We start from the raw sequence: 13,660 nt of genomic DNA, 5'->3' as shown, positions 1-13,660 counted from the left end.
CTTCTATCCATCTTGTGGCATTTCTCCACATCTTTGGTCTTTCAAAGATCACCAACAGTAGCTCGTAAATCACCTTTGTGATTTCAGTTTCAACAGTTGTACCAATACAATTAGAAGAGGGATCTGGTTCATCCGGGGTAGGAAGAGCTTAAATAAGAGCAGGACAACTAGGACTTTGTTCCAGGGCACTAAAATTTAGAGGGTCCGAACTTTCATTCCTTCAGCAAGAGGAAGGCTACTATGTAGCTCACCAGTATTTATTTTATATTATTTTCTTTTTCTTTTTTTTTGGGGGGGGAGGTAGGGCAATGAGGGTTAAGTGACTTGCCCAAGGTCACACAGCTAGTAAGTATGAAGTGTCTGAGGCTGGATTTGAACTCAGGTCCTCCTGAATACAGGGCCAGTGTTTTATCCACTGTGCCACCTAGCTTCCCCCTATTTTATATTATTTTCACATAGTCTTTACATAGGTTTGTAAGGTTTGCAAAGCACTTTCCATAATAATAATAATAGCTAGTGTTTATATAGCAGGTTTGTAAAGTACTTTATAGATGTCATTTCATTTGATCCTCATAACAAACTTGGGAGCAGGTGCTATTATTATCCACATTTTTCAGATGAGAAAGCTGAAGCAGATAGAGTTAGGTGACTTGCCCAGGTTCACACAGTAATTAAGCGTCTGAGGATGGGTTGGAACTCAGGCCTTCTTGACTCCAGGCCCAGCTTTGTCACCCAGCTGTCTACATAAGTTATCTCTGCCAAAGAGATACTTTCCCCCCACCCCCAAGTTATAGATAAGGAAACTGAGGTCAGTTAGTAAGCCTCTGGAGTAGGATTTGAACCAGGGTCTTCATGATTTCAAACCCAGATCACTATCTACTGCCCCACAATGACTTGTTATGATGAGTGAATGAGCTCATTCATCAGTTCGATTTCAAATTGGCAAGGGATAGGAGTGGGGGTTTTCTGAGGATGTCCCACCAATGTGGTGCAGTTGAAAGAGCACTGGGTTTAGAGTTAGAAGGTGTGGGTTCAGGGGCAGCTAGGTGGCACAGTAGATAAAGCGCTGGCCCTGGATTCAGGAGGACCTGAGTTAAAATCCAGCCTCAGATAATTGATACTTACTAGCTGTGTAACCCTGGGCAAGTCACTTAACCTTCATTGCCCCCCCCCCAAGATATGGGTTCAAATTTTGCCTCTTCCACTTGGTACCTGTGTGACCTTGGACAAATTACTTCACTTCTCTGGACTTGGGTCTATTCATCTATAAAATGGAGGGTGGGGTATTAGATGTAGTGACTTGTCAGGTCCCTTCTAGGTCATTCAGTGATCCTGTCTCAAATGGAGCTTATTCTTCCTTCTAGCCCTGTTCCTAGGCATTAATATTTAATTCTTGATTGATTGATCTTGGTTTTACTTATAATAATAGGGCCCATTTAAAAAATGCTTTACAGCTTGCAAAAGTCCCCTTGTGAAGGTTAGGTGGCAAAGGCATCTTGGGCTTCATTTGCAAGATAAGGGGACTGAGGCTTAGGAGGAGGATGACTTGCCCCTTGATGAGCTGAGCTTTGAACCCAAAGCTGTGGACTTTGAGCTCATTGCCTTTTTTTCCAGAACAGTACAACAGGAACTAGCCTTTATGTAGCATTCGAAAGTTTATAAAGTACTTTACGTAGGTGATCTCATTTGAGCTTCACAACTATGCAAGGTAGGTGCTATTATGACCCTTATTTTAGAGGTGGAGAAACTGAGGCAGAGGGAAGGTAAGTGACTTGCTCAGGGTCACACAGTTTGAAATTGTCTGAAGCAGGATTTAAACTTAGGGATTCCTGACTGCGACCCCAGTACTTTAACCACAGCATCAGTTTAGTATGGGGGCTGCTAACTATTTTTCATAGGCAGTTATTATTATTATTAGCATCTCTCTATCCCTGAAGTTGAGTCCGCAGAACAAAGACCATAAGCTAAAACCTTGGTACCATTATCTTTGTCATCACTAGGATTCATATAACACTTTAAGCTCTATAAAATACTTTACATCTAATATGATTTATCTTCTCTTATTAGGTTCAATGAGTCAGGTATGACTTGGTAGTATATAAAAAAAAAAAAAAGGACTGCCTTTGGTTGCATCAAGAGGCATGGTGTCCAGGAACAACTGTCCTGCCTTACTTGGCCTGGAATTACATCCGTAACACTGATAGAGCATTGCAAGGTTTGCACAACACTTTGTACACATTCTCTCATTGGGACTCAGTACGACCTTGTGAGGTAGGTGCCATTATTATTTCCATTTTACAGATGAGGAAACTGAGGTTCAGAGATGTTAACTTGTTTAGTCATACAGGAGGGAAGTGGCCCTGTTGGAATAGGGTCATGCATCCAGTTAAGTTTTCGAAGCGGGATTTTTTTAAATCATAAAAGTATTTTTATTATTTTTCAGTTACATTTAAAGATAGTTTTCAACATTTGTTTTCACAAGATTTTTAGATCCAAATTTTTCTCCCTCCTTCTCTTCCCTCCCCCCTCCCTAAGACAGAAAGCAATCTGATATAGGTTACATATGTACAATCACATTAAACATATTTCTGCATTAGTCATGTTGTGAAAGAAGAATCAGAACAAAAGGGAAAATCTCAAAAAAGAAAAAACAAAAACAAAAGTAGAAACAGTATGGTTCAATCTTCATTCAGAATCCATAGTTCTTTTTTCTGGATGCAGAGAACATTTTCCATCATGAGTTCTTTGGGATTGTCTTGGATCATTGCACTTCTGAGAAGAGCCAAGTCTATCACTGTTGATCATCACGCAATGTTGCTATTACTGTGTACAATGTTCTGATTTTGCTCACTTCACTCAGCATCAGTCTGCTTAAGTCTTTCTAGGTTTTTCTGAAATTTGCCTGCTCATCATTTCTTATAGCACAGTAGAATTCCATTACATTTATATACCACAACTTGTTCAGCCATTCCCCAATTGATGGGCATTCCTTTGATTTCCAATTCTTTGCCACCACAAAAAGAGCTGCTACAAATATTTTTGTACATGTGGGTCCTTTTCCCTTTTCTATGATCTCTTTGGGAGACAGACCTAGTAGTCGTATTACTGGGTCAAAGGGTATGCACAGTCCCATAACCCTTTGGTTCCAAACTGTTCTCCAAAATGGTTGGATTAGTACACAACTCCACCAAGAATGCATTAGTGTTCCAATTTTTCCACAGCTTTTCCAACATCTATTATTTTCCTTTTTTGTCATATTAGCCAATCTGATAAGTGTGAGGTGGTGCCTCAGAGTTGGTTTTTTTTTTTTTTTTGTGAGGCAATTAGGGTTAAGTGACTTGCCCAGGGTCACACAGCTAGTAAGTGTTAAGTGTCTGAGGTCGGATTTGAATTCGGGTACTCCTGAATTCAGGGTCGGTGCTCTATCCACTGCGCCACCTAGCTGCCCCTTCAGAGTTGTTTTAATGTGCATTTCTCTAATCAATAGTGATTTAGAGCATTTTTTCATATGGCAATAGATAGCTTTCATTTTGAAGTGGGATTTTAACCCAGGTTTTCCTGATCTCAAGTCTGGAGCTTTCTATCCACTCACAGAATAGATTGGAGACTAGGGGGCAGCTAGGTGGCGCAGTGGATAGAGCACCGGCCCTGGAGTCAGGAGTACCTGAGTTCAAATCCGGCCTCAGACACTTAACACTTACTAGCTGTGTGACCCTGGGCAAGTCACTTAACCCCAATTGCCTCACTAAAAAAAAAAAAAAAGAATAGATTGGAGACTGATGATGACATAGAAGGATCCAGTTAAAGGAATTTGGAGTGTCTGGCCTGCAGAAGAGAGGGCTTAGGAGGGACGGACAAACTATCTTTATGCTTCTGAAAGCATTTAGCACAGTGACTGCATCTATTAAGTGCTTAGTAAATGTTTATTTCCCTGATAGAAAGGCTGTGATGGGGAGAGGGAGCAAATGTTCTGTAGGGTCTCTGAGGGTAGAACTGGGACTCTTTTGGGGGTAGTGGCAAATCGCAGTGAAGTCGATTTTAATTCACTGTGAGGAGAAATTTCCTAACAGTTAGAACTGTCAGAGTAATATAGCAGGAACTGTAGGATCTGGAGTTAGAGAAGTTGGATTCCAATACTAGCCCTGTCACTACTACCTGAATGACCTTGGGTAAATCACCTGACCTTTGTAGGTCTCAGTTTTTCTAATCTGTCAAATGAGGGAGTTGGAATAGATGGCCTTGGAAGTCCATTACAGTGCTCAATCTGTGAGCGCATGAGCCTAAATGGAATGAGCTGCCTTCGCTTGACCTCTCCCACCCCTTACACCTCATGCTGTCTTTTTTTTATTGGCAGGGCAATGAAGGTTAAGTGACTTGCCCAGGGTCACACAGCTAGTAAGTGTTGTGTCTGAGGCTAGATTTGAACTCAGGTCCTCCTGAATCCAGGGCCAGTGCTCTATCCACTGCACCACCTAGCTGCCCCACCTCATGCTGTCTTTAGAAGTAGGAGCTGGGGATATGGTGAAAATAAACTTTTATTTATTTTTATCCTGTGTAAACATTATGAATTTAAGCATCAGGCAGAAAGAACACTTCCATGTATACTGAATAGAGGGTTGAAGAGTATATGAAGCTGCACATTTCTACTATGTACTTTTCTTTTTATGTATACAATAAATTTAACATGTAACTTTCAAAGATGTCTTGCTTGTCTGTGCTTCCTTCACTTCTTTTCTGCATACTTCAAAAAAATATATATATATATTTCACTGATCATTCCCCATTAATTGGGGAATGGCTGATCAAGTTATGGCATAGGAATGTGATGGAATACTATGGTTTTATAAAAAATGAAGGGGATGGTTTCTTTGAAGCCTGGGAAGACCTGTATGAACTGATGCAGAATGAGGTGAGCAGAAACAGAAGTTTATACAATAAAAGCAATATTGTAAAGACAAATAACTTCAAAAGATTTAGGAACTGTGATCAAAACAATTACCAAACAGGATTCCTAAGGATACAGGATGAAGTATGTTGCCCACCTCCAGATAGAGAGACAATAGGCATGGAATGCGGATTGAGACACACACATTTGGACATGGATAATGTAAGAGTTAATTTTGCTTGACCATACTTATTTATAACAGGGGTGGGGTTTTATTTTTCTTGCTTTCTTTTTTTCCCTTTCTTTTGTTTTCTTGCTTTCTTAATTGGAAGAGGTGGAAGGGAGAAAATTCAGAACTGAAAATAAAATTTAATAAAAAACCCCCCAAAACCTTTCAATGAACTTCCTTCCTTCCTGGCAACCCTAAGGGCTAACCTTTCCCTCCCTTTCCCCAAAACCCTAAATTTGAGGAAAAAGAGAAAATTTGAAAAAAGAAAACCCAACCTTTTGGAACAGATATGCATAGTGAAGCAAAACAAATCCCCACGTTGTTCATGTCCAAAAATGTATGTTTCATTCTTCAACTTCTCTTGGGAGAAAGAGGCTTATAGATGTAAGGAAGTGGGTATTGTGGATGGTCATTGATCCTCTGGAGTCATGGTTAGTTAGTTTTGTCATGTCTCATAGGACAGTATATTCCATTACATTCCTATATTATAACTTGCTTAGTCATTCCTCAATAGATGGGTACCCACTTAGTTTCCAGTTATTTGCCACCACAAAGAGTTGTTTTAATTTTTACATATTGGTCCTTTTCCTCTTTTTTGATCTCTTTAGAGGTATAGGCTAAGATAAATTTTAATTATATTTTATATTAGGCTTATTTTTCCCACCCCCACCCCCATTTTGGGGTGGGGCATGATTGGTTGGGATGTATAAGTGGAACTCTGAAATCTTGCCTTGACATCAGGCAGCTTCCTGATTGGCTTATTCTGGAAGTCCCAAGTGAGTGGAAGGATGGTAGAGTTAACCAGGGCTGGAATTTGACAAGGCATGAGCAGCAACAGGACAAGAGGACAAGGGATTGAAGGACCAAAGAAGGATCAGGGCCAAGGTATACATCCTCTTTGGTAGATTCCCTTCACTCACCATCTTGAAAGGTTTTATTAATGCTTTTTGTTTTTAAAAATCTATTTTTCATTGATGCCTTAAAAGTTTCTGAATATAGCTCTCCCCTTCCTCCTACCCATTATACCATCTCTTACTAAAGAGTAAAAAAAAAAAAAGCAACTCAGCAAAACCAACACATCAACTATGTCTGACAGTATATGTAACATTTCATGCCCCCTGCCTTTGCCAAGAGAGGAGAAAGGTGCATAGAGAAAATAATATTTTAGATGAACAAAGTTTTTTCTTGTCTCTTCTCTGGAGCCAAGCTCATTCCTTTTAATTACACAGTATTCAGTTTCTAATTTTTTGTTCTTTCTGTAGTCATTGTGTATACTGTTTTCCTGGTTCTGCTTACTTCACTCTATATCAGTTCATGTAAGTCTTCTCATGTGTTTCTGAATTCTTTAGAAGTGTCATTTCTGGGGCAGCTAGGTGGCGCAGTGGATAAAGCACTGGCCTTGGATTCAGGAGTACCTGAGTTCAAATCCAGCCTCAGACACTTGACACTTAACTAGCTGTGTGACCCTGGGTGAGTCACTTAACCCCCATTGCCCTGCAAAAATTAAAAACAAAAAAACAAAACAACAAAAAAAGAAGTGTCATTTCACACAGTGCAGTTATTATTCCATTATATTCACAGGCCAGTTTGTTTAGTCAACTGAGGTGAACCTACTTTGCTAGTTCTTTGCTGTGAAAAAAGTGCTATCTTTTGTCTCTACCTTCACAGTCATTTCCCAATGTATCACACATCACGCCTTTTTCTCAGCACGAGCCTTAACTTTGTGACAAAGAAAATAAAATAAGCAAAACCCAAAATGCGATGTTTTAGCACCTTTTCAAGGGAGTTCATTTCCTCATCTCTCCTCTGGGACCTAAATTGGTTATTACAATTACACAGCATTCAGCTTGGTTTGGGTATTTTCATTTGATTTAAAAAAAATTGTGTGTAGTGTTTTCCTGGGTTTTTTTTTTTTTTTTTGGTTTGCTTCAGTTCATATCAATCTTCCAATTTTTGAGTTGCTCACATTTGCTATTTCTTACAGTGCAACAACATTACATTATATTAACGTTTTACTGGTTTGCTGTTTAACAGTGAGAGCTGGAGCATTACTGTCTCAAGAACTAAAGAAAAGCATCTCTCCTAGGGCGTGTTAGGTGTGAGCAGGCTGCAATACATAACCAACAAAGGACCTTTAACAGTAACAGTAGTTACCAATGACATCAATGCATCTGTGAGAGGAAAAGAAAATAAACTGCTCCTATGACAAGAGACAGCCTGGGTATGATGGTTGGACACATTACCAGAGTTCCAGATACCCCTGAGATGTTGGCAGGAAACAGTCTCCAACATGTTGAGTGGATTTCCTTGTGGCAAATTTTGGAGACAACATGGAGAGCTGCACAGGAAGTGTGTGGATGGATGAATTGCAACCTGCATCACTGGAGGGAATTCCCAAGAAAGATCCATTTGAGTATCCCAATATTACTCTATTTTTTTTTTTGTGACCACAAAAAGATGCTGCTAAGAATGTGTTTTGGCATATGAGGAACCTTTCTGTGTGACCCCCTTGGAGTACATGCCCAGCTGTGGGACTGGTGGGTTGAAGGGTATGCTTCAACCCTGAAGCTTAATTATGTTCATTGTGTAAAACTCTTTTCCAGAATTGGCTATTTTATTGAGTCAACAGTGTATTGGTTGTTGGGGGCCAACTGGCTGCTGCAAATTAGAAAAAAATTCTTTTCTGTTCTGGTGGCAGGAAGGACAATTTACATTTCTAAGGCTGACTTTGAAGTACAAGTCTATAGACTGTATTTCACACGTGTTCTCAACTTTCTGGCCCAGAAATAGCCAGTATTTACTCATGCCTTAAATTTTGCAAAGCACTTTATATGTGAATCCATTGGGTCCTCATAACATCCTGAGGTAGGCGCTATTATCCCCATTTTGCAGATAGGGAAATTGAGACTAGGAGAGAGGAAAGGATCTGTCCAGCATCACATAGTATGGGAGGCAAGATCTGAACCCGAGTTCAAATCTGTCTTCTTGATTAAGTCCAGCTATCTGTTGTACCACCAAAGGGTTCAAAGATACGTTCATAGACCCCACAATTTAGGCATGAAGGTGTAACTGAACCACAGCTGTGGCTGTGCCTTTTATTTACCTTGTTGCCTCCTAGAAAGCTGGGCCTGGCGCTCCCCATCCTTGGTCCGCATCCCAGGTGCTCAGGAGCTCGAGGATGTCTAGGACAATGCTATGGGCCTTTGTTTGGTGCTCGTCTCTTTTTTTTTTTTCTTTGCGGGGCAATGAGGGTTAAGTGACTTGCCCAAGATCACACAGCTAGTAAGTGTCAAGTGTCTGAGGCTGGATTTGAACTCAGGTCTTCCTGAATCCAGGACCAGTGCTTTATTCACTGTGCCACCTAGCTGTCCCTGGTGATTGTCTCTCAATGCCCAACTCAACTGCCACCTGCTATGGGAAGCCATACCCGACCCTCCCCATAGACAATACCTTTTCCCTTCAGATGTTTATGGCACTTCCACACTTAGATCGACTATAGCTGTGCTGGTTTTATATTCTTGTATTTAGACAAGAGCTCTTTACAGACAAAGCCTATTTTATCCAAACTTCGTGTCTTCTCCAGAAGCAGCATGACCCTCCATACATGGGTGCTTTATTAATGTTATTTGGATGCATGCTAAAGTGCACGGCTCATGAGACCAAGAGACACAAACTACATCAGGAACAGGTTTATTTTAGGAAGACCCAATGTGGTCAAGAGCAGACAAGGGCAAATGAGACCCGTCCCAGGCAGCCCCTGAATCCATCTGCCCTCGCCAGCTGCCTGAGCACCCCCCCCCCCATCCCTCACTGATTCTCTCCTCACACTCAAACCACACTTGGAACGCAATCTCTCTGGTCCCTTGCTCTTTCCTCACCACCCACTCCCACCCATCGAGTCTCCCAGGTCCCTTACAGACTCCCCTCCTTGCTTTCCTGCCCTCCACCTGTCCACATTGTCTCTCATTTATAGTGCAGGAGCCCTGAGGTGTCCCAGGGATGGGGGATGATAAGGTGTACATCCTGGTCCTCTCGTACCCAGGGTACTGGGCTGGCACTGAGCCCTTTCTCTGGCACTGGTGCCAGGAACAGCTCTGTGGAAGGCACCACTTAAGAGCTCTTCTTCTGGACAACTGGCCAGGCTAGCGGGGTTGATTTTGCAGCTTTGTTTTTCCCCACATCCAGGAAGAGCCCAAGACAACCCTCTGAAGGCCTTTAGGTAGTGTGGGGATCACCTTCTTATCTGCCCCGTGCCCGGTCCCCTCTGGCTGGGGCCCCACGAAGCTTAGGCTCCAGCACTGGTTGCACACACATAACTAACAGCCAGGAGTGGGGCCTCTATTTGCCTGTATGGCTGGCCTCAGCGGTGGATGGGGAAGGAAAAGCAGGAGTGGGCATAAGCTGGGATACCTCTCAATCTTCTCTCTTGTCCCTCAGAGCCCTAAATGAAGGCTGCAGGGGAAGAGAGCAGTTGGGGCCTTCCCTTGGGTGGCTCTATGAGAATGGGGGGATCAGACTGGCTGGGACCCGGCTGGGGATGTACTAGATAAAGAATCAAAATAAATAAATCCAGAGTCCACAAAGGGTGCAAATAAACTGTCCCTACCCTGGACCTGAGAGGACAGGAAGGAGATTTCCAGTGGTAGCATCTTCTCTACCCCGCCTTACTATCTCTTGGGGGCTGGGTGCCATGAGGCCTTAGCTGGGCTCCGGCCCTCCTGAGGTCAGGGGGACTAGTCTCAGAAGCCACATCCGACCGGACTTTATTGTTTTCTGGGGCGCGGTACAGCCTTGCTGAGGAGAGGGGTCGGGGCCAGGCTGGTCCCCAGCACTAGAGTGTATAGGAAACTTTCTCGGGATGGAGGGGTGCCCGGATGTCCAACTTGCGGCTCTTGCTATCTTTGTCCACAATCTCCAGCCGAAGCTTGGGTGGTCGCTTCTCTGGCTGTGGTGAGGGATGCTCAGGTGTCTTTAGGAGCTGCTTGTCTGAATCTTCCACTGTGATTCTCAGGGTGCAGCCCCCTGGAAGCAGGTCCTGCTCATATGCAGCAGCCAGCTGGTTCACAACTCGGCGCTCCACCTGCAAAGGCATCATTCCCATTCATGCATCTCCATCACTGGTCTGACTCTCAGTCCAGCCATGCCCACCCTTGCCTGGATTTCTCATTGGTACCTCAAGGACTCACACCTGGAGGTTTACAAAGTTGTTCCCTGGAAGGCTGGAAGCTTCCCAATAGCATCTCCCATGGGTGAGAAGCCTGGGGCTCAGAGAATTAAGTGACATGTCCAAGACCAGGAAAGGCTGGAGCAGAGATTCAGATTCAAGTCCATAGGACCCCAAGTCTATCATTCTTTCTGTTCTACCATATGGTTTCTCAACAGTGTTTTTTTTTTTTTTTTAAGTGAGGCAATTGGGGTTAAGTGACTTGCCCAGGGTCACACAGCTAGTAAGTGTTAAGTGTCTGAGTTCAGATTTGAACTCAGGTCCTCCTGACTCCAGGGCCGGTGCTCTATCCACTGCGCCACCTAGCTGCCCCCTCTGTGGACTTCTTAAAAAGCTGGCTCTATTTCTTTCTATTTTATTCACGTTCTGCCTCTTCTGCAAAGCCCACATCAGATTTCACCCCAGTCGGCCAGTCAGTCAGTCAGTCAGTCAGTCAATAAAAAAACATTTATTAAATACTGATGATGTGCCAGGCACTGTGCTAAGTGCTGTGGAGGCAAAAGAAGCCAAAAACACTCCCTGTCCTCAAGAAGCTTACGCTCTAAAGATGCAGACAATAAGTATATAAATATGAACATATGAGCTACAGAAGTGGCAGATGGATCCTAGAGGGGAAGGGTCTGGCAGCTTGGGGGGGTGGAATGAGGATTTCCTTTTATAACCATCCTAGCCCATAGTGAACTCTCCCTCCTTGGAGCTCATACAGCTCCGAGGGTTTATGCCTCACAATCTGATCACTCAGCTAGGCACAAGGACTCTCTCCTCTTTCCTGTGTCCCCTGTGGGGCTGTGTCTAGGTCTGGGCTGGGAGAGAAGCCTCCATGGGATCATTGTGTTTGTGGGTATCATGGACCATAAGGGCAGTCTGGTGAAGCCTGTAGACCCCTCCTCCCAATGTTTTTAGTTTTTTTTTTTTTTTGGAGGAGCAATGAGGGTTAAGTGACTTGCCCAGGGTCACACAGCTAGTTAAGTGTCAAGTGTCTGAGGCTGGATTTGAACTCAAGTCCTCCTGAATCCAAGGCCAGTGCTTTATCCACTGTGCCACCTAGCTGCCTCCAGGCTATCCCTCTCTTTTAGGAAAGATGACTTGAAAGGCTTTGCAATGGGCCTCAGTTTCAGAGGGCTTGAAGTGGGTCCATTTCTGGTTTTTGGTGAAAAGTGGAACCTGTGTCCGAGCTGGCTGGCCAGCTGCCTCATGGGCCCTGCTATTACAGAGCCAAGGTCTGGGGATATTCCCCAAGAGCAGCTTGCATAAGGCAGAGGTAGAAACCACGGAGCTGAGCCAAGAAGGCCTCTGCACAAAAGCACCTTTCTTCTTGTGGTCTCTGTGCTCTTGGATCTGGAGTGAGTATGGACAGCTAGATAGCAGGCAGGCCGCAAGGTGGCTGCTCCTGGGCACACAGTGCCTTTTGTATCTGGGGTTGGGGGTAGGCAAGGGGCCAGGAGCCAGCCCGCTAAGAGGCTAGAGTTCTGTGGTGCCCAGAATTTATGGTTCTAAGCCTACATTCAAGCCTTCCTCAGAGCCTGGAGGTGCTAGGGTGCTCTGGAAGCCCATGGCATTAGAATATATGCTCAGACTAGAAAGGCTTGAGTGCTGTGTGTGGCAGGTTAGCTGGGCTGGCCTTGGGGGCTGAGTTACACCTCACAAGATCATCTATCTTACATGTAATTTTTATTGCATCATGATCTGAAAAGGATGCATTTACTATTTCTGCCTTTCTACATTTGACTATGATGTTTTTGTGCCCTAATACATGGTCAATTTTTGAAAATGTGCCATGTACTGCTGAGAAAAAGGTATATTCCTTTCTATCCCCATTCAATTTTCTCCATACATCTATCATGTCTAACTTTTCTAGTAATCTATTCACCTCTTTCACTTCTTTCTTATTACAAGATCATCTATCAAGGGGATGGAGGGATCTGAGCTGTGTTGGAGGGAGCATCTTTGACATCACATGTTAGAAAATATGAAAGATTCTGAGCCTAAGAACTCACCTCATGTCGGATGGAACGGGCGCCATAATGAACATTGTAACCGTCTACCAATACGTCTGCCACCTCTCGGTCCCAAAGCAGCGTGATATCGTGCCTCTGCTTGGCCTGAGAAAGACAAGGACAAAAAGATGGAGCCCCACCATGGGAATGAGTCTCACTGAGCAGAACCTTTCTCCTCTTAGCTTTCTGTTCATTTGAGTCCTATCCTTGGGTCCAAAACTCTAGGGACTGTGAGAGTGGGAGCGGCCTGAGGGTTGACCTCACAATTCTCAGAAACAAGGAAAACATGGCCCAGCCCCAGCCCCAACCCAAACCCAGCCTCCCCCAACTCCCCGACTCTTACTCTTTTTGCCCAGAATGTCAGCTCCTTGTTGACCAGTTGGATAAGCTCCGAGTGACAGAAGGGAAGGAAATAGACAATCTCATTTATCCGGCCCAGAAACTCATCCCTCCGGAAGTGAGCCTGGCAAAGAGATGGAAGAGTTTAGCTTAGGCTGCAGGGAGGGGACCAGTCCAGGGGATTCACCTGTGGTACTACTGCTTGATACCTTCAGGATTGGTCGAATCACATTCTCCTTGAAGTTTTTGGAAATGGTGATCTTGTCGCTCAGCTGGACATCCCCTGTAGGAAGGAGAAGAAATTGTCTATTCTCTGTCCCCTGAGCAGGCTCAGAGATGCCAGGGGATGCCATGTGCTTAGACAGAGGGTAGGCCAAGACTTAAGCTTTTTGGGGAGGAGGTCATGGGGTATCATTCTGACACAGGAAGCTGATGGGGTCCTCCCCAAGATATTCCCTTGCTCTGATCTGTCGCACCCCAGTCCAGCGCCTACTTCCGGTTCCACGAGCCCTTCCCAGAGATACAGTTCATTTGCCAATTGCCCTGCATGATCTCTTACTCCTGCCCCTCAATGGTCATAGGCATTACTGAAGAAATGCTTGTGGCTGAACTGTGCTTTTGTTTCTGTTGATTTTATTTATCCCTTCTGTCTCTCCCGTAAATCAGGGGTTCCCTGAGGACAGGGGCCATGCCTCTCCTCCTCATCCCTTTTAAAGCAGGGTCTCTGTCACTCCTGTTGGACCACAGGCATCAGCGATCCCAAAGAATAACAATCCTTACAATGCCAACACTCGTCCTTCCAGGAGTCATTTCATTTATTCCTGTGTCCCTCTATGGTGCCTAGAATAATGCTCTGTGTATATACAGCTAGTGCTGCACTAATACCTGCTTAATTACCTAGTTTATTTCCTGCCTAACAAGCTCCCTCTGGACTTGAGGCTCAGGAACCCCCAGGCAAGGGTCTAGGAAAGTCTTGTGCTGGTGGA

The 13,660-nt window shown here is 44.1% G+C and overlaps 1 protein-coding gene across 2 annotated transcripts in view; it reads right to left on the bottom strand.

Annotated features, from left to right (window-relative positions):
• Positions 1–8,788: 8,788 nt before the first annotated feature.
• CLPB (caseinolytic mitochondrial matrix peptidase chaperone subunit B) overlaps positions 8,789–13,660 on the bottom strand; it is a 190,186-nt gene continuing 185,314 nt past the window's right edge. For both annotated transcript variants that reach the window (XM_043993018.1, XM_043993019.1), the window contains 4 exons: positions 12,884–12,957; positions 12,679–12,798; positions 12,336–12,440; positions 8,789–10,194 (listed from right to left, as the gene is read on the bottom strand). In XM_043993018.1, coding sequence (XP_043848953.1) covers positions 9,946–10,194; positions 12,336–12,440; positions 12,679–12,798; positions 12,884–12,957 — 548 coding nt within the window. In that variant the 3' untranslated portion in view covers positions 8,789–9,945. The remainder of the gene's footprint in view (positions 10,195–12,335; positions 12,441–12,678; positions 12,799–12,883; positions 12,958–13,660) is intronic.

This window comes from Dromiciops gliroides, chromosome 3 (assembly GCF_019393635.1).
Source record: "Dromiciops gliroides isolate mDroGli1 chromosome 3, mDroGli1.pri, whole genome shotgun sequence".
Lineage (NCBI taxonomy): Eukaryota > Metazoa > Chordata > Mammalia > Microbiotheria > Microbiotheriidae > Dromiciops > Dromiciops gliroides.
This window is presented reverse-complemented; position numbering and strand designations above follow the sequence as displayed.